This window comes from Camelus ferus, chromosome 9 (assembly GCF_009834535.1).
Source record: "Camelus ferus isolate YT-003-E chromosome 9, BCGSAC_Cfer_1.0, whole genome shotgun sequence".
NCBI lineage: Eukaryota > Metazoa > Chordata > Mammalia > Artiodactyla > Camelidae > Camelus > Camelus ferus.
In genome coordinates this window covers 28,632,994-28,660,659 of record NC_045704.1, presented here as the reverse complement: position 1 = coordinate 28,660,659, position 27,666 = coordinate 28,632,994, and the positions used below count along the sequence as shown (strand labels likewise).

At 33.8% G+C, this 27,666-nt stretch overlaps 1 protein-coding gene across 1 annotated transcript in view; it reads left to right on the top strand.

Annotated features, from left to right (window-relative positions):
- Positions 1 to 27,666, top strand: part of ITFG1 (integrin alpha FG-GAP repeat containing 1) — a 206,926-nt gene that overhangs the window by 84,026 nt on the left and 95,234 nt on the right. The window contains exons 9-10 of the mRNA XM_006191341.3: positions 21,029 to 21,123; positions 23,374 to 23,546. Coding sequence (XP_006191403.2) covers positions 21,029 to 21,123; positions 23,374 to 23,546 — 268 coding nt within the window. The remainder of the gene's footprint in view (positions 1 to 21,028; positions 21,124 to 23,373; positions 23,547 to 27,666) is intronic.

The following is a 27,666-nucleotide window of genomic DNA, read 5'->3' as shown; positions in this document are numbered from 1 at the left end:
TGTTTTCACCTTTTAGCTGTCAGGAATAATTCCAAAATGAAGACTGGCATACAAATATCTGTTTGAGGCCCTGCTTTCAGTTCTTTTAAGTGGATACCTAGAAGTGGAACTGATGGGTCAGCTTTTTGAGGAACCAAAAACTTTTCCATAGCATTTTACATTCCTATCAGTAGTGCCCAAATGTTCCAGTTTCTCAGCATCATTGCCAGCACTTTCGTTATTTTCCATTATTATTATTATTATTACTATTCCCTTCCTAGGAGATATGAAGTAGTATGTCATTGTGGTTTTCATTTGCATTTCTCTAGTGACTAATGATGTTGAGCAACTTTTCATGGGCTTCTAGGCCATTTGTAACCTTCTTTGAGAAATGTCAATTTGAGTCCTGTTTTTTTCATTGGGTTGTCTCTTTATTCTTGAATTGTTGAATTGTTGAAGTTCATTATATATTCTTTATGTTAAACCCTTTATATGAATATTTAAACGTGTATTTAAATATATATGACTTGCAGATATTTTCTCCCATTCCGTCTGTTATATTTTCACTTAATGATGTCCTTTGATGCAAAACAGACTTTTGATTTGATTTGTATATTTTTTTAAATTTTATTTTTGTTGAAGTATACTTGATTTACAATATGTTAGTTTCAGTTGTACAACAGGTTAATTCAGTTATACGTATACATACATATTCTTCTTCAGATTCTCTCCTGTTATAGGTTATAACAATATATTGAGTATAGTTCCCTGTTCTATACAGTAGGTCCTTGTTATTTATCTACTTTATATATAGTAGTTTGTATCTGTTAATACAGAGGTGCTCCTATGTTGGGTGCATATATATTTACAATTGTTGTATCATCTTCTTGGATTCCTTGATTTTGTTGATCCCTTGATCATTATGTAATGTTCTTTGTCTCTTGTAACAGTCTTCATTTTAAAGCCTGTTTTGTCTAACATAAGTATTGCTACTCCAGCTTTCTTTTGACTTCCATTTGCATGGAATACCTTTATCCATCCCCTCACTTTCAGTCTGTATGTGTCTCCAGATATGAAGTGAGTCTCTTGTAGGCAGCAAGTATATGAGTCTTGGTTTTGTATCCATTCAGCCAGTCTGTATTTTTTGTTTGGAGCATTTAGTCTGTTTACATTTAAGGTAATTATTAATATGTATATTATGTTCTTTTCTTTCTTTATTTTGTTTTTTAGTAATCCCACCTAATTTTTTGTTAATTTAAGTACCATCAGTTACAGTGCATCAGTTTCTGGTGTACAGCACAGTGTCTCAGTCATGCATATACATACATACATTCATTTTCATATTCTTTTTCATTGAAGGTTATTACAAGATACTGAGCATAGTTCCCTGTGCTATAGAGCATAAACCTTTTTTAACCTATTTTTATATATAGTAGTTAACATTTGTAAATCTCAAACTCCCAAATTTATCCCTTCCCACCCTCTTTCCCCAATAACCATAAGATTACTATGTCTGCGAGTCTGTTTGTTTTGTGGATGAGTTCATAGTGTCTTTTTTTTTTATTTCTATTTTTTTAGATTCCACATATGAGTGATATCATATGGTATTTTCCTTTCACTTTCTGACTTCACTTAGAATGATAGTATCTAGGTCCATCCATGTTGCTGCAAATGGCATTATTGTATGTTCTTATTTGTATTTTGTTAATTGTTTTGGATTTGTTTTTGCAGGCCTTTTTACCTTTTCTCTTTTATTTTCTTCTCATGATTTGGTGACTATTTTTAGTGTTATGTTTGTGCTTTTTCTTTTTTGTGTGTATATCTGTTATAGATTTTTGGTTTGCTGTTACTATGAGGTTTTAGCATAACAGTCTATATATGTGTGTCTGTGTTTGCATTAAGTTGCTGATCTCTTGATATCAAATGTATTTTAAATACCCTGCATTTGTACTCTCCTCCCTTCACAATTACTTTTTTTGATAATGTGTCTTACATTTAATTATTTTGTATACCCCTTAACTGTTTATTGTGGATACAGATGACCTTACTACTTTTGTCTTTTAACCTTCCTCCTAGTTTGTGTGTGGATGCTTTCCTACCTTTACTGTACATTTGCCTTTAACAGTAAGCTTTTTCATTTCATAGTTTTCTTGTTTCTAGTTGTGGCCTTTTCTTTTCTACCTAGAGAAGTTCCTTTAGTATTTATTGTAAAGCTATTTTGGAGGCGCTGAGTATCTTTCAGCTTTTACTTGTCTGTAAACCTTTTGATTTCTCCATCAAATTAGAATGAGAGCCTTCCTGGGCAGAGTATTCCTTTTTGTACATTCTTCCCTTTCATCACTTTAAATATACCGATAGTCTTATGGGAGTGCCCTTATATGTTATTTGTTGCTTTTCCCCTATAGCTTTTAATATTCTCTCTTTACCTTTAACTTTTGTCATTTTAATTATACTTTATCGAGGTGCATTTCTCTTCTATCTGGGACTCTCTGCACTTCCTGGACTTGGGTGACTATTTCCCAAGTTAGAGTTTTCAGCTATTGTTTCTTCATATATTTTCTCAGCCCCTTTCTCCCTCTCTCTTCCTTCTGGGTAAAAGATTCTAATTTTAGTAGAGTCCAATTTATATTTTTTGCTTCCTTCTATTTTTATTGTCAATTATAAAAACCTATTGCCAAATCCAAGGTCATGACTATTTTCCCTTATGTTTTCTACTAAGAGTTTTGTAGTTTTAGCTCTTATATTTAGGTCAATTCAGTTGTAGTTAATTTTTGTACATGGTGTGAGTTAGGGATCCACTTGATTTTTTTGCGTGTGGAAATCCAGTTGCCCCAGCACTGTCTATTGAAGAGACTATTATTTCCTCATCAAATGGACTTGGCATCCTTGTCAGTTGTCCATAGATGTATCTATTTATTTCTGTACTCTCAATTCTATTCCATTGGTCTGTGTGTCTATCCTTATGCCAGTACTGTATTGTGGAGGTTTTTTTGTTTTAATTGAGATATAATTGACATATAACATTGTATCAGTTTTGGGTGATATATGTATCTATTGTGAAATGGTTACAGCAATAACTTTAGTTAACATTTATCACCACACATAATTACAGTTTTTTTCCTGTGATAAGAACTTGTACAATTTACTCTGTAAACAACTTTCAAATATACAATACAGTATCATTAACTATAGTTATCATTGATGTACATTACATCCCCAAGACTTATTTATAACTGGAAGTTTATACCTTTTGACCACCTTCATCCATTCCACCCACTCCCCACCTCTTGCAACCAGCAGTCTATTCTCTGAATCTCACTCAGTTCAGCTTTCTTTTAAATTCCACATACAAGTGAGATCATATGGTATTTGTTTTTCTCTGACTTATTTCACTTAGTATAATGCCTTCCAGGTCCAACTATGTTGTCAACAATGGGAGAAATTCCTTCTTTTTCATAGCTGAATAACATTTTATTGTATGTATATATGTATACACACCCACACATACACACCACATTTTCTTTTTTCAGTCATATATCAGTGAACACTTAGGTTGTTTTTGTGTCTTGACTATTGTAAATAATGCTTAAATGAACATAGGATTGCAGATACCTTTTTGAGATAATGAGTTCGTTTTCTCTGGATAAATACCCAGAAATAGAATTGCTGGATCCCATGGTAGTTTTCTATTTTAATTTTTGGAGAATCTCTACTGTTTTTCTATAGTGGCTGCACTATTTTACATTCCCACCAAGAATGCAAAAGGGTTCCCTTTTCTCCATATCCTTGCCAACACCTGTTATTTCTTTTCTTTTTGATAATAGCCATTCTGACAGGTATAAAGTGATATCTTACTGTGATTTTGATTCTCATTTGCCTGATTATTAGTGCTCTTGAGCGCCTTTTCATGTACCCATTGGCCATTTGTATATCACTGTGGAAAAATGTCTTTTATGCTCCTCTTCCCATTTTTTAACAGATTGCTTATGGGTTTTTTTCCTATTGAGTTGTAGGAGTTCTTTAGATATTTTGGATATTAATCCTTTATCAGATACATGATTTGCAGATATTTTCTTCCATTCCTTAGTTGCATTTTCATTTTGTTGATGATTTCCTTTGCTGTACAGAAGCTGCTTAATTTTATGTGATCCCACTTGCCTATTTTTGCTCCCTGTTGCATTTGCTTTTGTTGTCAAGTCTGAAAAAGTCATTATTACTATAAATTATTCCTTGTATTTATATAAAAACACAACTGGTTTTTCTGTGTTCGTCTTGTACTCCACAAATTTACTCTATATATTACATCTCATAGCTTTCTTGTGAATTCTTTGGTGTTTTCTCTGTATAAGAGCATGTCATCTGCAAATAAAAGTAGCTTTATTTTTTCATTTGTAATTTGAATGCCACTAATTTCTCTGCCTAAAACTTCCAGTACAACATTGAATAGCAGTGGTGAAAGTTAGCATCCTTGTCTTGTTCCTGAGCTTAGGGGGAAAGTTTTCAGTCTTCCATTACTGAGTATGATGTTAGCTGTGGATTTTTCTTAAATACTCTTTATAATGTTGAGAAAGTTCTCTTCTGTTCCAAATTTTGTGGGAGATTTTATGAAGAAAATGTGTTGAGTTTTGTCAGGTGCCTTTTCTTTGTCCTGTGAGATGATCATTTGGGTCTTTATCCTTCATTCTGTCACTGTGATGCATTACCCTGATCTATTTTCTTATGCTTGAGTCATCTTTGTATTCCTTAGGTTAACCCCACTCAGTCATAGAGTATAATTTTAATATGTTGTTGAATTTGGTTTAACAGTATTTAGTTGAGGAATTTTATGTCAGTTATTATAAGGAGTATTGGTCTGTGATTTTCCCTTGGTGTTTTCGTCTGGCTTTGGTATCAGAGTAATGCTGGGCTCATAGAATAAATTAGGAAGTTTCCCCTCTTCTTCTGTCTTTTTTCAGAAGAGTTTGAGAATTTGTTGCTAATTCTTCTTTAAATATTAGTCGAATTCAGCAGAGAAGTCATCTCCTTAAATTTCTTAGTTGGGAAGTTTTTGATTAATCCCTTTACTTGTTATAGGTCTGTTGAGATTTTCTGTTTCTTCTTGAGTCAGTTAGGTAATTTGTGTTTTTCTAGGAATTTGTCCATTTCATCTAGGTTATCTGATTTGTTGGCATACGATTGTTCAAACTATTTTCTTATATTGCTTTTTATTTCTCTAAAGGCAGTAGTAATTACCCACTTACGTTCCTGATCTTAGTGATTTTCATCTTCTTGCTTTCTTTTGTCAGTCTAGCTACAAGATTGTCAATTCTTCTGCTGTTTTCAAAAAAGCAATTTTTAGTTTCATTGATTCTGTTTTCTATTTTCTTTATCTACACTATAGTCATTACTGGCATCTTCCTTTTTCTTACTTTGGGTTTAGTTCACTCTTTTCTAATTTCTCAAGGTATATACTAAAGTTATTGATTTGAGATCTGTCTTCTTTTATAATGTTGGCATTAAATTTACAGCTATACCTCTGAGCATGGCCTTCACTGCACCCCTTAAATTTGTGTTTTTATTTTCATCCAACTCTTAAGTTTTTTCTGATTTCCCTGATTCTTCTTTGACCCATTGGTTGTTTAAAAGTATACTGTTTAATTTTCACATATTTTTTAATACTTCTGTTTCCTTTTGGTATTGATTTCTAGCTTCATTTCATTGTGGTCATAGAAGATACCATGTATGATTTTTAAATTTGTTGAGACTTTTTTGTGGCCTAACGTATGATGTACCCTGGAAAATGTTCCATGTGTACTTGAAGAGAATGGATAGTCTTTTATTGTTGGTCAGTGTTTTATACATGTCTCTTAGGTCTAGTTGGTTTTTAGTGTGTTTAGGTCCTGTATTTCCTTTTTAATCTTTTATCTAGATATTATATTCATTACAGAAAGTGGGATATTGATGTCTCCAGCTATTACTATAGAACTCTCTGTTTCTCCTTTCAGTTCTGTCAGTGATTGCTTCATATATATTGGGGCTCTTTTTTTGGCACATACATGCCTACATTTGTTATATTCTTGGTGAATGGACCCTTTTGTCAATATATAATGTCCTTTTTTGTCTCTTGCAACAGTTTTTCACTTAAAGTTTATTTTCTCTGATATAGATCAGTTTGATCACTATCTGCATAAAATATCTTTTTCAGTTCTTTCTCTTTCTGCTTATTTGTGGCTTTCAATGTACATTGTGTAGATAGAGGATAGTTAGACCTTTTCTTTTTAAATCCATTTTACCAGTCTCTGCCCTTTGATTGAGAGTTTAAGCCATGAAAAAAAGTCCGTGTTTCTTTTGTGTTTAGTTGACTTTTAGTGAGCTATTTTGATTCCCTTCTCATTTTCTTCTATATGTATTTTGTAGATTTTGTGTTTGGGTTACCATGGGGATAACATTTAAGAACCTAGGGTTATGACATAGTGATTTGTATTGAAACTAACTTAAGGTTATAACATACAAATAATTTGTGACTCTCAGTAGAAATTACAACTAGTTGTGAAGAAGGGGAGGGTATAGCTTAAGTGGTAGAGCACATGCTTTGCATGCATGAGGTCCTAGGTTCAATCCCAAGTACTTCCTCTAAATATAAATAAATAAATAAACCTAGTTACTGCCCCTCATAAAAGAAACAAACAAAAGTTACAGTTGTGAAGGAAATTGAAGGTGTTTATCTTCTGAGAAGTGCTAATTAGCTAGTTAATTGCATAGCCAAATGACTAAAATTTTCTAAAATACTTTTTTGATGAAAATTTCAAAATTATCATGACTAGTGTATTTACTTTTCAAAAGAATATTTCAAATTAGTCCACGTATTTCTGAAATTTGTCCTTTTTAATACTTTTAAACTGGCCTATGTTTATTTAAAATATTACCAGTTGTTAAAGGATCTTAAAGGTGAATCTCTCAAAGATACATATTTCAGTGAAAGATGAGTACAGACAGAAGTTGCAGGAGAGCTCTAATTGATGGCTCTTATCAATGTCCATTTTAATAGGAGCCGTTTTCCACCCTGTTTGGAGGTAACACTCTCATTCATGCACTCCAAAACAATCGAAGTGGCCCCAGCCCTTCCCTACTTTTTGGAGTGATGACTCTACTTTTATAAAAGCAACTGTCTTTGACTTTGTAGTATCAACATTTAACACCTTTGAGTATTAATCATCCTAACAGTAACCACCATTTACTAAGCTTGCAGGTATCAAGCACTATGCAGAGGCCAGTGGTGAAGAACACAGGCCCTGGAGTCAGGCTGCCTGGGCTGTGCTCTGGCTCTGCCTCTGCCTCTGACTAACTCCGCGATTATGGGCAAGCTACTTGTCATCTGGGTGTCTTCTTCTATTAATCGGGGGAAATAGTACAGGATAATAACACAATAGGGGTTTTATGAAGTTTAAACGAGATAGTACAAGTATAAAATGCATAATAGTGTTTTGAACATAGTAAACACTCAATTCTTACCCATATTAATATATCATCATTTAATATTTACAAGAAGATGTTGAGGTACTTGTATACATTTTATAGATACAAAAACTAAGGGTAAGAAATGGTAACTTGCCCACGGTCACACCGGGAGCAAGTGATAACAGGGATTTGAACCTTCTAACACCTAAGCCCATGCTGCTGAAAACTATACTCTGGTTTTAGTGGAAGTGGTCTCTTGATAGAATTTTAGAATGTCATATGTGGAACCTAGCCTTTTCATTTTATAAATGGAAAAACTGAGTTGGTCAAGCACCTTAGTAACTGAACAATCTTAAAAGCAAACCTTTCCCTTTCCTAATGTATTGTTCTTTCTCCTGCCTCCAAACATGTCCACATATTCTGAGACTTCTTTGGGACAGGTTTCATCATTCTGATATCTGCCCAAATATGAAATACTGAATTGTTAACATTTAATTAAAGCTTTTGAGTATAAAGATTTCATTCTAAATAAACTAATTTTATTTGTACTTTCATTTTATGCTTCCTTATTCTTATCAAAACAAGAGTTTGAGCCATTTTGCTCCACTTTTTGCTTAAGTATGGATTTTTGTGTTTAAATACATTTTTGTTCTTTTGATGTTAAGGCCTTATTTCAGAGTCAGGAGTGTATTGACAGAGAGAGACAAGCAGCCACCTTTCCCTAATGTATGAGGTGGACATTAGTAATGTATAAAGCAAAAAATAGGATTTTGTTTAAACTTCTTTATTTTTAGAATTCAGATTATATGTTTGATAGCTGGTAATTTGTCTTAACAGGTTACTTTGTTAGTAGGATTAAAGATTATGGAAAGAAAAAACTTTAATATCTCCCCTTTAAATGAGCTAATCTTAAAATGATTTCACACACATAATTTTTTAAATTGAAGTACAGTCAGTTACAATGTGTCAGTTTCTGATGTACAGCACAATGTCCCAGTCATGCATATACATACATATATTTGTTTCCATATTCTTTTTCATTAAAGGTTATTATAAGATATTGAACATAGTTCCCTGCGCTATACAGAAGAAACTTTTTAATCTATTTTTATATATAGTGGCTAACATTTGTGATCTCAAACTCCCAAATTTATCCCTTCACACTTCCTTTCCTTGATAACCGTAAGATTGTTTACTATGTCTGCAATTCAGTTTCTGTTTTGTAGATGAGTTCATAGTGTCCTGTTTTTTATTTCTTTTTTTTTTAAGATTCCACATATGAGTGATACATGAGTGATATCATATAGTATTTTTCTTTCTCTTTCTGGCTTACTTAGAATGACGATCTCTAGGTCCATCCCTGTTGCTGCAAATGGCATTGTTTTGCTCTTTTTATGGCTGAGTAGTATTCCATTGTATAAGTATACCACAACTTCTTTATCCAGTCATCTGTCAATGGACATTTAGGTTGCTTCCATGTATTGGCTATTGTAAATAGTGCTGCTGTGAACATTGTGGTGCATGTATCCTTTCAAATTAGAGTTCCCTCCAGATATATACCCAGAAATGGGATTGCAGGATCATATGGTAAGTCTATTTCTAGTTTTTTGAGGAATCGCCATACAGTTTTCCATAATGGCTACACCAAACTACATTCCCACCAGCAGTGTAGGAGGGCTCCCTTTTCTCCATACCCGTTCCAGCATTTATCATACATGGACTTCTGAATGATGGCCATTCTGACTGGTGTGAGGTGATACCTCATTGTAGTTTTGATTTACATTTCTCTGATATTTAGTGACGTTGAGCAGTTTTTCATGTACCTATTGGCCACTTGATGCCTTCATTGGAGAATTGCTTGTTTAAGTCCTCTGCCCACTTTTGGATTGGGTTGTTTGTTTGTTTTGTTATTAAGTTGTATGAGCTGTTATATATTCTGTAGATTAAATAAGCCTTTGTCAGTCGCATCATTTGCAAATATTTTCTCCCATTCCACAGGTTGTTGTTTTGTTTTGCTTGTGGTTTCCTTTGCTATACAAAACGCTTATAAGTTTAATTAGGTGTCATTTGTTTATTTTTGCTCTTATTTCTATTACCTGGTCGTAGACTGCCCTAGGAGAGCGTTACTAAGATTTATGTCAGAGAATACTTCGCCTATATTTTCTTCTAGGAGATTTATTGTGTCTTGTCTTATATTTGAGTCTTTAAGCCATTTTGAGTTAATTTTTGTGTATGGAGTGAGGGAGTGTTCTAACTTTGTTGATTTACAAGCTATCCAGTTTTCCCAACACCACTTGCTGAAGAGGCCACAGACACAATTTTATGTTATGCTGAGAGCACTCAGAAGTAAACAAAGTAATAGTCTTCAAATATCACTCAACTCAGTGAAACATGAAGAGGATATCTAAATTAAGCTAATCAGTTGTACAAGTAGAATAAACTTAACTCTTTTTCTTATTTTTTATCAACGTGATGTTAAATAACATATTGTTTGATTTTTTAAAATATATTCAAAAGTTTTAAAGCATTATTTATAGGAACATTTATTCATTTTATATGATACATGAACATTATAGAAAAATTATACTATATCCGTGTATAGTTAAATAAGTATACAGTGTTCATTTTTGTTAAGGAAAGCCAAGAGAATTCTTATTTTAGAGCATGTTTGATAGCTAATATAAAATAATATTCATAGAGTTTAGACTTAATCATAAGAATCTTAAGAATAATCTAATCCAGCCTTCTTTTTACCCTCTTCCTAGCTTCCAGAAGTAAAATAAAGAATGCCATTGCCGTGTAGAATGTTTAGTAGGCATTTCTACTATCATGTACCTATTGGTGTCTGGGCTAACTTGGGCCTCTTTACCCCATTACCTCCCTACTCACCAAAACAGTTGACTTTTACCACTAGTCACATAATAGAGCAGAGGGAACTCAGAACAGGAAGTTGAATAGGTCATGAATTTGCTTTGTAGTGTTCTTAATTAGGATAAAAAGTATTCAGACATAGTAGTAAAAAATCAGTATATTCAGCAAAACAGAAAAGCATCAGTAGATAAGTATCCTGGAGACATTATTGAAACTCGATAGATAATTAGGAGCTGAAATGACAAGGGAAAACACCTTATCCTTTCAATAAGAACAATAAATAAAATTGACAAGAGAAAACTGTCATTGTGAAACTTGTATTTCATGGCCAGCTATTCACAAAACCTAAACTAAAAGTAAATTTAGTTAACTTTCCATATCCTTGACCCCAGCCATTATTACCATGTCTGATGGTAACCAGCAACATCTTAAAGAATTGTAGTTTTTCTGTCTGATCATGTTCATATTCCTTCACAAGCTCTGTTTCTTATCACTGAAATCCTGTTAATTCCCTGGCACTTTGTAAACTTGTCTTCAACCACATGAGTATATTAATACCGTATTTATAGTAGTATAACTTGAAAATCAACCTATATGCTATTTATCACCTGAAGAAAAATAAGTAAACTGATATATTTATTCATAATTCTGCAATTTATGTCATTCAAAATGAATATCATGTTTCAATTTTGAAGAAAATGAGTGTATACTTTCTACATGGTAATGTGATAGATTCTTCTCCTATCTGTGTGTATGTGTGTTTTATAGCACCTGTTTCTTATTGTCATAGTTTGGTTAATGAACATTAAAAAAAGAAAGAAATCAAATATTTCCATGTGTGACCCCTATTTTTTATACTATTCACCATTTATTATAAAGTTCTAAATTTTATTGCCCTAAAAAATCTAATCTGGCCATTATATTGTAATAGCTTTATATCATATTCAGAGTACTTCTGTGTCAATAATATCTCTTACACTAACGATGTGTTCTTCTGAAAACTATTAAGTAATATACTATATTATAGTGACAAGGAAATGTTTTGTATTTTAGTATGTGTATTACCAGCTTTATGTTAATAATGAATAATGAAAAATGTATAATATGTGAATGCATTATGTGTCATATATCTCACATGTCTCTTAACATATGTAATGTTAAGCTGTTGTTGTTGTTAAGCTGTTGTTGTTGTTAAGCTGGAAAGCTGTTACTTTTACTGATATTCTAGGTCCATTTTAGCAAGAAATGAAGTTTTAGAAACTCTGTATATAAATCTTCCAGCATTGGGTCCCACATGTTAAAAGTTAAAGAAAGCCTTGAGTTCTGTTTAGAACCTTCTGTCATTAATTAGTTGTGTGACTTGTAGTATTTATATCTTGTATACCCAATTGCCATCCATGGGTAAACTTTCCACATGGTGGAAGGAGTCATTTTGATTTATTCCCCATTTGGGCTGTCATGACATGTTCTACTCTGTAATTCAGAAATCACTGATTTATTTTTGTTACTGAACTCAGAGTTCCAGGCTATAGATCAAAATATTTAGCCATTCTACTTACAGTTTTTGTTCCCTCATCTATGGAATAACATTTGTTAAATCCTAAATTGTTGCTTTCATTTTTCATGACCAAATGTTTCAGCATTTCCTACTGGAAGCATTACAGTAAGCCCTGAAAGTGTGAACTCAAGAAAAAGCGCTCTGTCCTTCCAAGAGTTACACATTTTTTACTCTGTTGCCTACCTACTACATACCACTGTCTTAAGTGCACACAGCATACCACAGTGATAGAAGGGATACAGAGGAATAACGTGCTCTTTTATGGTTGTTTACTGCTCTGTAATTTTTCCCAAGTTATTTCCCAACATTAAATTCTCACAGTGACCCCTTGCTGTGGCCAAATTACATTCCTTTTGATCATTTTACAGACATAGACAAATATATAAGATTTTCTTTTCTGAGAATTATGGATCATTCAGTAAGTGGTGTGAGACAAATGGATATATCCATCTGTAAAAACGTACAGTAGGATCGTAACTCACCTCTTATGCTAAAATAAATTCCAAGTGAATCTAAGACTTAAAAGTGCAAATAATGTCCCAAAGTACTGTGAATTGGAAAAGTCTTTATAAATTATAAGAAATACCTAGAAGCGATAAGGGAAAATATTAATAAATCACATACAGAACGAAGAGTGTTCTGCCTCCTGCCTGTGTTCTCTTCCAGGAGTTTTATTGTTTCAGGTCGTACAGTTTAGGTCTTTAATTCATTTTTTGTTTATTTTTGTATGTGGTTTGAGGAAATGTTCTACCCTTGTTTTTTTCCATGTAGCTGTCTGGTTTTCCCAGCACAACTTATTGATGAGACTGTCTCTTCTCCATTGTGTGTTCTCCATCATATATTCTTGCATCCTTTGTCTTAGACCAGTTGACCATGTGTGTGTCGGTCCCCTATTTCTGAGCTCTCTAGTCTGTTCCATTGATCTTTGTGTCTGTTTTTGCACAGTACTGTGCTGTTTTGATAACTGTAGCTTTATAGTATAGTCTGAAGTCAGGGAGCTTGATGCTTTCAGCTTTCTTTCTTTTTCTCAAGATTGCTTTGGCAATTCTGGTCTTTTGTGGTTCCAAATAAATTTTCGGATAATTTCTTCTAGTTATGTGAAAAATGTCATGGGTATTTTGATAGGGATTGCATTGAATCTGTAGATTGCTTTGAATAATTTGGCCATTTTAACAATATTAATTCTTCCAAACCAAGAGCATGGACTACCTTTCCATTTCCTTGTGTTATTTTCAAATTTTTTATAAATGTTTTATAGTTTTCAGAGTATAGGTCTTTAACCTCCTTGGTGAAGTTTATTCCTAGCTGTTTTAATTCTTTTTGATGCGATTATAAATGGGATTGTTTCTTTAATTTCTCTTTCATTGTTCATTATTATTATACAGAAAAGCAACACATTTCTGTGTATTACTCTTATATCCTGCAACTTTACTGAATTCATTTATTAGTTTTAATATATTTTGATGGAGATTTTAGGGTTTCCTGTATATAGTATTACATCATCTGCAAATAGTGACAGTTTTACTTCTTCCCTTTCGATGTGGCTGCCTTTTTATTTCTTTTACTTGTCTGATTGCTGTGGCTAGGACTTCCAATACTATGTTAAATAGAGGTGGGAAGAGCTGACATCCTTGTCTTGTTCCTGATTTTAAAGGAGCCTAATTTCACCTTTGAGTATGATGTTCGCTTTGGGTTTGTCATAAATGGCCTTTTTTATGTTGCGATATGTGCCCTCGATACCAACTTTGATGCCAGTTTTTACCATGAATGGATGTTGAATTTTGTCATATGCTTTTTCTGTATCTATTGAGATGATCATGTCATTTTTATCCTTTGTTTAATGTGATGTATCACATTGATTGATTTGTGAATATTGAAGCATCCTTGCGTACCTGGATTAAGTCCCACTTGATCATGGTGTTTGATCTTTTGTAAATATTTTTGAATTTGATTTACTAATATTTTGTTGAGGATTTTTATATTTTTATAGTTTATTTGGGTCCCCTCTTTTTTCTTTTTGATGAGCATGGCTGATAGTTTATCAATTTTGTTTATCCTTTCAAAAAACCATCTCTTGATTTCATTGATCTTTTCTGGGCTAGAGGGTGGGGGTTCGCTATTGTATTTTACTTTTCTTCTTTGATCTTTAATATTTCCTTTCTTTTGATGACTTTGGGCTTCCTTGTTTTTAGGGGAGGGGTGTGATGGGGTATGGGATTAAGTGACAAAAACTACTATGTAATAAAATAAGTATGCAACAAGGATACATTGTACAGCACAGGGAAATAGAGCCATTATTTTGTAATAACTTTAAATGGCATAAAATCCATAAAATATTTAATCACTGTGTTATATACTTGAAACTAATAGAACATTGTAAATTAAGTATATTTCGATTTTTAAAAGGCCAACAACATCATTAGTAAGAAAACTAAAAATTAAAACCACAATGAAATGCCATTTTTATAATCACAGTCACAAAAATCAAAATATTTAATAATTCGCTTATTGGTGCAACCTCTCTGGCAAAGATTCTCAAAGTGTGGTTCAAAGTATGGATCCTGGGAGGCTGGGAGAAGTTTTCCTTCAGCTGTATCAGGGGGTCCACAAGATCAAAACTGTCATAGGAACACTAAGATATTATTTGCCTTTTTCACAGTGTTAACATTTGCTCTGATGGTAAAAACCAATGACATAAAAAGCTGCTTGCCATTCAGCACAAATCAAAGCACCAAACTTTATTAACACTTACTGTATTCTTTACCACTATACACTGAAATAAAGAAGAAGGAGGAAGGAAATAAGAATAGTTTCATTTAAGAATGTTTATGATGAAACAGCAAAAATTAATAATTTTATTAAATCTCAACCCTTGAGAACACACCTTTTAATACTCTATCAGGAAATAATATGTATGCTTAAAACACTTCCGTGCAGAGTGTGGTGGTTGTCTTGATTAAATACACTGGTGTGATTGAGTTGCAAGCTGAACTAACTTTTTTTTCTTAATGTAGTATCAATTTCACCATTTTTTGCTTGAAAGAACAACTGATAGACAAACTATGGTTGTTCAGACTTGGAGATTTGGTAGATATTTTCTCTACAATGAACAGAGTGAACCTGACACTTCAAGAAAACAACTAATAGAAAAGTGCCAATGATAAAATTTGTACTTTCAAGCAAAAATTGGAATTTTGGAAAACTTTTATCTGGTACTATGAGGTGACAGCTTTTCAGTATCTAAAGACTTTTTTTTATGAGATTGGTGATGATATTAACAAATGTGAACTTTTTTTTAATACTATGTAATAAAATATTTTAGCATTTGGAAGATCTACATAACTCATGAACCAATGTCTTCTAAATATTTGATGTTTGATTTTACAAAGTCATGCATCAGTTAAACACCCCTTTCAAAGTGCGAAATAGACTACTGGATTTTAATTAACAGAATAGGAAAAGTTCATTGATACAGCTTTAGATTCTTCATTTCAACTAATCTTTAAGAAATGATCACTTACTGAGTTGTGGTGGCTCATGGAGGAATATCAGAGTTATCTGAAAAGCCTGTTAAAATACCTCTTCCAACTATACGCTTTCATATTTGTCACCAAAGCAACAGATTAAATACAAAAACAGTATGAAAATTCAAATTTTCTCTACTAGGCCAGATATTGCCATTCTTCTCACAGAATGTTTTTGCTTTGGAACAGTTATTTTTCATAAATATGTTAGTTATGTTTATATGCAATGTATTTATGATTATTTTTCCCTTAAATATTTACATATTTCTTGGTCTTAATTTCAAGTTAATAACCATAGAAATAATACCCATAGGTTTAACCCACATAAACAAAGCTTGTTGGGGTCCTGACTTTTAAAAGGAGTGCAAAGGATTCTTGAGACTAGTTTGAGAACTACTCTGCAGAGATTAACTTAAAATTTTTAATTATATATAATCATTGAATCAGTAATTTCCATTTTAAGAATTCATAGTATAATCTCACAAGGACAAGATATTATGTGTGCAGTTATTCATTGTTGAATTATTTGGATTACCAAAAGATGGGAAACAACTCAGTGTTTGCATCAACAGAGATTTGGCTATATTGAGATAAACCCATAAAACTTAATGCTATATTATATAAGGCAGATGTAAGTTTAAGAATGTGGAATGTTCTCAGATATATTAAATCAAAAGTCAAGGTTCCAAAAAGTGTGTAGTGTACACTACCCTTTGTGCAAAATTATACATATTATATGTACATGCAAAGACTATGTAGTGAAGGATACACAAGAAAATGTGCTGCAGTGTTTGCCACTATGAAAGGGAGCTGAGAAGAGTAGGAGGAAGACTTTCGAAAAAGCTGAATACCTCTTGAACAGTCCTAAAAAATACAAAAGCAGCTGTACCTGTTGCTCCCCAAATTCTAATATCTTAAAAATTATTTCTCAGTTTTTTCACCAAAAGTACATGTCTAATTACTCATTAGGAGTTAAGCCAGGTTAAAAATCCAAAGCTAACTGAACTGATCCTGGTTCTTTCTTCTTACCATTATATCAAAATCTCCATACAGTCTCATGGAGTGGCAAGATGTTCACCGAAAACAGTTGTTTTATGTAGGAGTGGTTGTTCCACTGCTATAATGAGTTACCCTGCCCAAAAGACACAAAAATTTGCAAAAGATAACCTGCAGCCAGTCTCAAGAGGCTGGAGCAAGATACAAACTGAGTCCTAAATGAATAGTGGAATTTGATTAGCCAGAGAATTTTATTCTTAATGGAGGAGCATGATCAAGACAGAAATAGGATATGTATAGCACCCCCTGGTGTCAGTGGGAGACCAGCGTAAGTGCCTTAGAGCAGTGGTTCCCACATTTTACCATGCATCTGAATCAGCCAGAGGGCTTATGAAAATATAGATTGCTGTGCCCCAACCTCAGAGGTTCTGATTCATTAGACCAGGGCAGGAGCATAAGAACTGACATTTCTAACGAGTTCCCAGGTGATGCTGAGGCTCTGGGACCAGGAACCACACTTTAAGAATCACTGCATTAAAGAAATGGTGGTTTACAAAGTTGAATAGTGACTTGGTGCCAGAATAATGAGTTGTATTTTGTTTACACGATACAACAGGTCAATTAATTTCAGAGACTGAGACTGAAAATGTCCTGAATGTTTAAGAGGAAACATAATGTAAATGTGACCCTTTTTTATGTGTATCTTCCTCTTTCTCCTCTGCTTAATCTAAAAAAGGAAAAATTATACCAAAATTCATTATAATCCATTATGGAAACAACTTTATTTTAGTGTTCTTTTGATTTTAAAATTAAAAATTTTCAGAAAATACGTTTGAATCATTCAATCTATCTCATTAAAATTATCTATTTTAGAGAATTTCGTTTGAAATTTGGCTAAGGTTAACATCAGATGGAAATTTACATGTGTTCAGCGTGCCCTTCAATCTCTAGCGGTCTGCCATTCCAGTGCTCAAATTTCACACCACAGTTCATAAAATAAGTTAATCAAAATGTCATTCCTTCTGTTACATTTTCTGTTAAGCCTTTGAGAGGGAATTTTAGCCTTCAAAAACACTTGAGGTATGTAATATAACTGAAGTCCTGAGGAGAAGGCAGTCCAGAGTTAGTCATTCCTGGGACTTCTTTAAGGAATGTGTGCAAAGTTCAAACTGGTACCTCCATCAGCATGGACTTTCCTCATAGTCACATTTTTCAGAGAATTTGCTTATTACTAGTTTCTAATAACTAGTAATAAGCTTATTTTTCTGAAACTACTTTCTTCCCTAGACATAATAGCTTATTAAAAAGTAAAAGATTCCCATAGTGTGAGGTAGAAAAAGATATGCACGTTGTAAAAGATAAAGAAAGCCTATGGAAATATTCTAGGTTAAAGGAGGCTAAAAATAACAACTAAAGATGCAGTTCCTACCCTTAGACTGGATCCTGTGTTAGAAGGGCAAAAATGCTATACATGACATTACTAGGTCAATGGACAAAATTGGAATATAGATATAGTACAGTAGATAAAAGTGTCTTTGTGAATCGATGAATTGGTAATTGTACTGTGGTTATATAAGAGAATATTCTTATTCCTAGGAAATACACACCCAAGTATTTAAGGGTAAAAGGCCATAATGTATGTATAGTTCAAAAGAAAATTGATTTCACAGAGAACACAAATGATAAAATAAATGGGATAAAATGTTAATAGGCCAGTCTAGTTAAAACATTTACAGGCGTTCTTGTACTATTTTAAGTTTAAGTTATTTACAAATTAAAAGTATTTTTTAAACATGCAAAAAAGTGAAACATATAAGATTTAAAAGTTGATTGCATTTAAGAGGGAGGAAGTTTCCTTTGGGCATTAATAAGTTGGACTCTCAGAAAGCTTTTCTGTCACTTCCCCTGAATATCAAAAAATAGCACTTAGAGTCAGTACAAGGAGCACATTCTCTGATAGAGTGTTAGATTTCTATGACCATATCTGTAAAAAATTGCTGGTAATTCCTACTAAAAACGTAATTATGATGTTATGTGATTTAGTTATATGTTTAACAGGAGGTTATTTCCTAGTATTTAAATATCAGCCAAGTAATCGTCAAAATACTTGTGGGAAATAGGAAACTACTTAGAAGAAAGAGAAACTAGGAGAAAAGAAAAGTGTAAATCAGAATCTAATCTGAGTATTTTGCCATTGGTGTAAAAATGAAGGACGGAGACTTAGTAATGTTCTTCTTGATTAGTCCCACCTTAATTGCAATAAGATGGTTTGGCTTTTAATGAAGTCTATGATATTACTAGAGCCAGTTTATAAATCACATTCTGCATTTAAATCTTAACTTGACTAGCTCTTATTTATTTTTTTTTAACTATGATATATGTTTATGCCTTTGGAAAGCTGTCTCCTTTCCAAATACTCCTGCCTGGAGTTGGATCTTTTGACGGGCTGTTTTTATATGGGAGTGTCCCTGTGTAGCCGACATGCATCTGATAAATTTGTTGCAAGGACCGTTTTTAGTATGGATGGCCACGACATCTTTCCTCCATGTGTTCTGGCTGTTACCCCCTTCATAGTGGGTGTGATGGGTGTTGTGATGACCAGAGCCTGCACTGGATGTTGAGCAGGGCCTCCTCTTTGCTCTGTGGTTGCCACAGCCCTGTCGGGGGCCAGGTTGGCTCCCCTCTTGTTTGAGTAGAAGGCCCCAGATCCGTTTCTGAGCTGCTGTGTGAGGTAGGTGGGGCTGGAGTGCTTCCTCTGAGAGATGAGCCACTGAGTATTCCCTGTAGGAGCTGTCCACTAGGAAGTGCACAACACCTGTTACCGGTTGTGCAGGCTCACAAAGTACACTGTTGGTGCTGCCCTCGGCCCTGTATCAGCCATGGGAATGCAGGCAGTCTGCCTGGGTGTCCCTCATGCGCTGTGCTCACAAAGCACCAGGGCAGATCTGCTGAAGTTAGACACCACGACCCACTGTACTCGCACAAGGCTGCACACCTGGATCCACTGTGGGAGGCACGGAGTTCGCCCAGAGCCCAGACCCACCTCCACGTGAGCACACCTACTGCTTAGGTCAGGTCTGCCCCAGCAGCGCACCAGTAATGCTCGGATGCCTTGCAGGTGCTGAGTTTACAAAGGCACTAGCAGCATAAATCCACCAAAGCCGCCTGAGACCGGGCTTAGATTTCAGCCCTGCCTCCGTCTGAGGGCAACCTGCCAGTGTTTGCGTGCTCCCAGAGTTCTTAGAGACTGTGAGCTCACTGATAAGGAGGTTGCTATGGCTGGGTGCCGCCCCTCTCTTCACAGTGCATGTTAACAATGGGTCTTCTATGGCAGGGTCACGCCCCTGTGAGTATGCTCAGAGGCTGCTTTGGCTGGGTCCCATCCCTCCCTTCACTTGTTAACAATGGGGCTTTTGATGGCAGACCCAGCCTCCCTTGCACAAACTCCTGGTTTCAACCCATACCACATTCCAGCCCCTTCAGGCTGTGTTCTTGCAGCCAATCCATGTCCTCTCCCCAGTTCTGTTCTCTGAAGCCCAAGTTTCAGCACCCAGCACCCCCACACATACCAACCCAAGACACAGTAAAACTCCTGACTTACCAAACCAAGATGCAATTGCGCATCTCAGGTTGGAGTGTGCAGCAGGGTGGCATGGATCCTTTGTGCCAGTCTCTCCGTGTTCTGCTTGCCACAAACCAGTCGCTGCACTCTCTTCTGAACTTCTGAAGCTCCGTTTCTATCCCACTTGATCTCTGGTGAAGCCCACTGGTGAAGGGGCTTCCCAGGGTAAGAGAACCTTAAGGAAGGACTTTTTTTATTCTTAACCCTTATATATCCTTACAAGCAAAGGTATTCATTCGGGCACACGTTAAATGATAAATTAAACCATAGCAAATTAGTGATTAAAGCAACATAAATTTAGGGCCCAAAGTTATAAGCTACATGACCACTCCATTATGAATGTCCCTGTATCCCTGCAGAGATTTAGCTCAAGGATATCAAAATCTGTAAACTCCATCAGGCAGGGAGCAGTAGATAGGAGGGAGCACTAGAGGAGATGACTCCAAGTTCCTCAGTAACCTCATCTTTAGAGGTCTTTGCAGAACATTGTACAGCTGTTTAAAAACCAGTCAGTTGGAAATTACATCTATATTCCCTTCATTTGCCTTTTTATTGATAAAAATGTATTGTGCATTTTAGAAGCTAGGGTGCTGAGAGCTTTGTAAGTTCGTTGTCACTTAAAAGTATTTGTAAAGATAAGTTATGTGTAAAGACATTTAAAATAAGCCATATAATAATGGGTTACTATTGACATGCTTGTTTTTCTCCTGGGGCAGCAGTGATAATTATGTAAATAAGTTAAAAGTCACATTTTTTTAATTGATGATTTTAACATTAAAGTCTGAAATGAGGTCTTCTTCCAACATTGGATAAATATTTAACCTCAGAAAAGTAAGCAATTTAAAACAAGACACAGTCTGGTTAACAGGATAGCAAAGGCCAGAGTACTTTTTTAATTGAATTACATTCACTACAAAGCCGTTAATCATATTCTTCAGTTTAGCTAGATTGATGCAGACTTTGAACAAATAGGAAATTTAACTCCCATACAAGAACACTACTCTGTGGCAGTTGATGAACTCTTGAAGTTTCTTTTGGCAGATGGAGACGGACACATGGATCACTTACTGCCAGGCTGTGAAGATAAAAACTGCCAGAAGAGTACCATTTACTTATCAAGATCCAGAACAAAGCAGGTATATCTACTTGTTTTTTAATGTAATTAGATTTATGTTTCTGAAAAAAAAATCTTCCAAGATTAGAAAAAGTATCTGAGGCATCAGAACAGAAAAAAACCCCAAATAAATTGACTTCCTCAATTTTAACTTACTGAAATGTATTTAAATTGTTTTTATGGGTTTACTGAGAGGAAAGTACTATTGTAATCATTTCTAGTAAAAAAGACCCATTCTTGATCTTGTAGTTAAGTGATGTGTTAGCCATTTACATGCTGGGAATATGGGAAAACACACTGTAACTATAATAAAGGATTATGTAGAAGAACATTGTATCTGTCTTCAAGGCTAGTCTTTAATAAAGTCTGTTTTAATTTGTGATATCTAGATCTGCTTCATTCTCTCATGCTGACTTTTTCTCTGTAGCTTATAGTTAAACAGTTTAGAATCTGATTGTCACAGCAGAAGATTAATATGGAAATGATACATTATGACATTGAGACTTTTTCCATATTGATAGCACCTGAAAGAAAACCAGTAATACAGTAGTAGAATTAAGCAGTTTTATTTTCTGTTTGAGGGTAATAAATGATGGAATAACATTTTGATTTTTATAGCTCTTATGGTTAAAAAATACTACCTTTTATACTAAAATAATAAAGAAAACAAATATTCATACAGTCAGCATTCTAAAAGCATTTAACTCATACACCCATAAGGTTTATTATCTTGGATTTTTTTTTTAAGTTTTGAATCACTGAAAACATTAGGTCAAGTAACACCTCATTATTGGTTCACAGCTATAAAGTAAACCTAGTAATTATAGCCTGTCTTCAAGTGACAGACTGCTATAAGAATATTTTTAAATTATACAATCATTTCTCTCTGGGAAGATAAATGTCACAGTTCTTTTTTGACTATTAAGGATGTCATATTAATGAAAAATCTTTTTACTGCTTAGACCTTAATACATTTACCTTAACAGAAATACTTTATACTCAACAATAAACTGTCAGTCTCTTCAGAAACTTGTGATAACTTAGCATTTTTTTGAAATTTCCCATCCTCTTCAAACCAAAACAGCTTTTTTCAGTCACATGAAACATCAAAACATTTTGATAATATACAATACTTTTTATTTTAAGAAATACTGACAAATTGAAGATGCAGATCAGTTTTTCAAAACAGCTCATTTTCTGTAAATTTGTCTTTATGGTTAAGCTATTTTTTTTCTTTTTCCTTGGTAAATTATGCTTTCTATGGATAACATAGAAAATATTTGGAATACGCTGTGTACTAAAAACCCTTTTCAAGAAGCCATCTTTTTTTTATATAGTTTGGCTTGGAGCCATATAAGTGAGTCACCTGCTTATAAGAAAAAAAACATCTGTAGGCATGTTTGGCCTCCTGCCATTTCAAGCCAGCTGCACCTGCTTCTGTTTGGACATCTCCAGGTTATGTGCCAGAATCCATACTCTTAGCTAATTATGGGCACATCTATAATTTTAATGTGATGATTTCCACTCTTCAGATTTTTAGTTTGCATTAGGGTATTAAAAGTAAAGATTTGAGCATTCAGAAGAGAAAAGGATTTCCAAAAGCTCATTTTGAAATCAACCTATTTTCTCTGTTCTCTTCATTATAATAAATATAGAAATAAAGAACTTATTTAAAGTATAGCTTCCTAGCTGTTTGGGTGACAAAGCTTTTTCTCCTAGGCAGGCAGAACTTGTCAGGGCTAGTATTATTTGGAAAGCCTCAGAGCTGCTTGGCTCTGAGAATCATGACTAAAGTCATCATAAGAGGCAAAGCAGGAGAACAAGGGAGAGTCTGTCATGTTCTGATTTCCTTCCTAAGCTGGTCCTCCTAAAATGACATTAGTATTAAGCGATATTATAGTTTGCTCTAATTTTTAAAATTATTCATTTGAAGTTAAATTTCCAATAAGCACAGATTTTAAAATGGGCGATTCACTTGTATGATTATCAACATCAATTCTGTTCTAAGATTCTATTGATTCTGTGAAAACCTTCTAAGTCTCTATGTGCCAGTTCAAGGAAAGATGACTAGTGATGAGTTTTAAAGAGGACTATTTATTCCAGAATGTCAGTTACCTATTTATCAAAGTAAATTATAATTCCCTACCATTTTGTAGAGATAAGAACTTAAGTCATGCTTTTGAGAACTTTTCGTGAGTCATTTGTTTTGCAAATGGTGGATTTTTTTTCTAAAATAACTATGAAATCTAATCTTTTTTCTCTTAATCCGTAGTGGGTTCCTGTCCTACAGGATTTCAGCAATAAGGGCACACTCTGGGGCTTTGTGCCATTTGTACATGAACAACGACCAACTGAAATACCAATTCCAATTACCCTTCGTATTGGAGACTACAACATGGATGGCTATCCAGATGCTCTTGCCATACTGAAGAATACATCTGGAAGGTATGGAAATTAAGTCATATGAGAAATATGTATAAAATATCTTCACTGTGACACTTTGTTAGCTGAATAGCACCTCAAGATGGTACAATTCCTTAAATAATTTAAGAAACACAGTGAGCTCAGTTCCTGTTTTTTACATGGTCCCTGAATTTCTTCCAACTGCTTAGAATACCTGTTCCTTTTTGGTTCTCCAGAACAGTAAAAGACTTGTTTTTGATTTAACAAAACTTGATCTGTGGAAGGTCAAAAATTTTATAAGCAAATGAACAGCTACAGTTTGAGTCTGAAGACCACGATGAGTCTGAAGACTCCATCTGTAAAATGAGAGTAATAATTATACCTCTGTCATGGAGTTATAATGAAGATTAAATGAGATAAAAATAAATGAAGCAATTAGCAAGACACTTAGCACATGCTGACTTTATTATTTCAGTGTTGCCTTACTGTTTCTTGTTGTGTAGTGGTGTTGAGAATTCAGACATGGCTTTTGATATTATTTGTAAATATAAAATTTTTGAGTATATTCATTGCATTATCAATGATTTTGAATGCTACAACTGCTTTTTTTTCTTAAGTAGAGTACCATAAGCTAAACCAATATATATAATTCACAATTAGCCTGAATTTTGACAGATTTCATAAATATGCCTCTTCCTAAATTTTAATGCCTTATTATGTTCTTCATATTGTAGTTTATTATATTTCTTGGCCCTTTTCTTTCTTGCCTCCTGCGTCATATCTACCCATAATTTTTCTTCTGAGCATTAATTCATTTGTTGACTCTGGAATTAGTAATGACTCAGCTCAACATTTACTACCAACCTCATGATGCAATACAGCTTTCCTGGAAAAAACCCAGACTTTTGTTGATTTTAACATCAAATAATGTCCAGAAATGTGATTTTTAGAGAACCGAACATTATTAGTGAGTGTCTCTAAATATTTATAGAAAATTATGAAGAGTCTATACTTAAACTTTCTTGAGGACCTTCATATGAATTGTAATCACTCTGAGTTGTGTTTACAGAACTTTTCAGGAATATGAGCATCATGATCCATGAGGCAGCATATATACACTCATAACCCATGTGTGTGAAGCAGATCTGATGTAACCAAAGAAACCTCTGAGCTGAATGTGGTTTTTATTCCTTTTAAAGATACAGTGGCACATAAAAACAAAGAAATGTAAAAACTGCTTAATTTTGAACATTTACCTTATTCAAAAGAATAAGAAATTACATATTAAAGTCCTTTAAGTCCGTGATTACATATTCTTGGAAAAACATCCAGACTATTTTTGTCATAAAAGTTTCTTATCAACATTTTCTCCCTCCAACCATAAAATATTTAGCTTACCTTTACCATTCATTAATAATGATGCTGTCAACAGCTAATTCAACAGTGAACACTATGGCTCTATGGGAGATGTAAGGTAAAGATTAGTCAGGCTCTTGAAACTTTTTTATACAAGCAATGTTTAAAACCGAGGGTTTCTTTTTTGTTGCTTTGGGATAGATGAGAATTGAAGGATAGATGGATTTTAGTGCATTACAGCGTCAGTGTTCATTAAATCACTAGATGAGAAATACCTGTGTGTCTAGGAGATCTCAGCATAGTAAGTCCTTTGAAACACACAAGAAGGAAAAAGACATAATGCGCATTATAATCCTTTCCTTCCTGAACTCGCTTTTGTTGAAAAAGCATTTTATAATTTTTAACTGATTTCAAGGCTGCTGTATTGCTGAGAAGTAGTACAGGGCTATGGCTTCTAATTTCAAAGGTTGCTACCTGAAGAATTCTCTCCATTCTTTCTGCAGGTTTTGAAAATCAGGTAGAGATTAACTGTGCAGATGAGAATAAAATCCACAATATGTACTTCATGAAAAGAAGTTCTGAAATCATGGCTTGTTAACTTGTTTCGGTTTTTGTTTGTTTTCAGAAGACAGTTGCTGTTTGGGTTTCTATTTGTTTTTTATTTTACACGAAAGGCCCAATTTGCCAAAAGTTAACCTTTAAAATCATGTTGCATGAAAAAAAAATCTCTATTAATGATATTATATAGAGGCAGTGAGTGACTGAACAAAACAACATGGTCCAAGTTCAGTCATTTTAAATCTGTGCTACCACTGACTGAAAACCATGGTTTTTCCTCCTTGGCTGTCCCATTGCCTCTCAGTTGCCCTGTTTACTGTCATCTTCTGTGTGTAATGATGTTGTCTTAATTGTCTGAATTTTCATTTCTTCGAAGGAAAAAAGGCAAACTTAAAATGACATTGTTCCAATAATGGGCTCTTAAGCTAACAGTAATTCTGTTTTTAGAATTTTTTAAATTCCATGTATAAAGTCACTAAAAAGATTTTTTTATGCCGTAACCCTTTAATATGGAGTTGAATAACCTTTTTAAATGGAACTAAAAGATAACTTACAATAAAAAATATTTATGTACTGTTTATGTAATTAAACTCTTATCCTTAGGGATTTCCAATCCCTATTATCTTTTGATTAGCCAGAGTTGTTAGAAAAACTAGTACACGAAAATGAAAAGTTTAAATTTATTTTTGCCCAATATTTGGTATACTGGAAATTTTATTTTTTGCTCATATTAGAAGGAACATTCCCCTAAAAACTCCCCTAGAAACATAATGTCATAGATAAAATTAAATCTTAATTTCAACTTAAAGCTACTATTAGGTTTCTGTAGGAAAATTTTATAAACCATATTTAAATTAATATTCTAAACCATGTTGAATCTTTTTTTAAAATTCAAGGATAACATAGATTGTAATTTGCTAAAACTACATATATATTTGTTTAACATTGATACTTTAGAAGTTGTGTTAATGATTCATTTTGTCAAGCATGTACAGTGCATATTTATTCCTTATTTTAAGCATTTAACTGAAGATATAAGAGAGTGGTTTTTAGTCTTTGTTTGCCTATTCCATATTACTTAATCAGAATGTTAATATATTTAAGAAAAGTTTTATTGTTATTAATAAATTGCAAGTCAGTGGATGAAACTGTATAACAAAACCTCAGCTTCCAGAAGGTATTTATGGGAAATACAAATCTAAAAGTACTGGAAAAAGAAAATTTTTTTTAAACAAGAGGTTTTAGCAGCAAAGGAGAAGATTCTGAGTTTCAGCCATGAGAACACCACAAATCTGTTAAATGGCAAGTAAATCAATAAATGGCCAAATGCAATATATTCCTTGTCAGTTAACGCCAAGAAGAAAATAGCTTTAGTTTGTTAAGTGATCTTCATGCATATTACTTCACAGTAATTTTTTAAAGGGTGTTATCTTTACTTTGTAAATATGGAAATGGTCTCAGATAAGCCAGGCAACTTGTGCAGGGTCACACAGTTGCAGTCAGGACTCTTAAGTTCACAGAATCCGAGTCTTCTTCTTTCCTTGTAAGAAAAAAATTTAGAAGGAGGTAGTAGATAACCAAAAATAACACATTTTTAGCAAAGGTTGAAGTGATGATTTGGGCACATAGTAAAAGTCACTAACAAGAGAAAGAAGGAGCAAGCTAGTAACAAATAAATAAAATTCATAATTTTCTGAGTCCTGAAGAGGAAAAAATAAACAACTGTCTGTATATTTCATAACAGCAGTTCCTCACCAAAACTGCTTACTGTCAAAAGAGATTGATTACGTGCAATCATGTGGTCTCTTGTCATTTGGAAAGCAGTGACATAATTTAGATGTGTTGATGGTACACTTTCAAGCTACCATTATGAAAGGTTGGAAAATGACCAGAAGCAAATTGGGATCTGGCATTTTGTCAAAAAAGAATTGCTGGAGACTTCTGTAGGTATTAGCTAACCACCTGTTCAGAATAATCTGCATTTTTATCTTCACTCTCAGCTTTATAAAATAATTTAGCTTCGCATTGATACCCTGAGTCACCAAGAAAAGGTTATTTTATGTTCCAGATGTTCTGCTTTCATAGGCAAGGAAATTGATAGTACAAATGCCTTTATCTACTTGTACTTGTAGCCAGTGTTGTTTTTCATATTTGTTATGAAATATATTCAAAGAATCTCATCATCATTTTAAATTACATCAGATCTCTTACTGATCTTATATCTTATATTTCAAATGATTCGCCATAA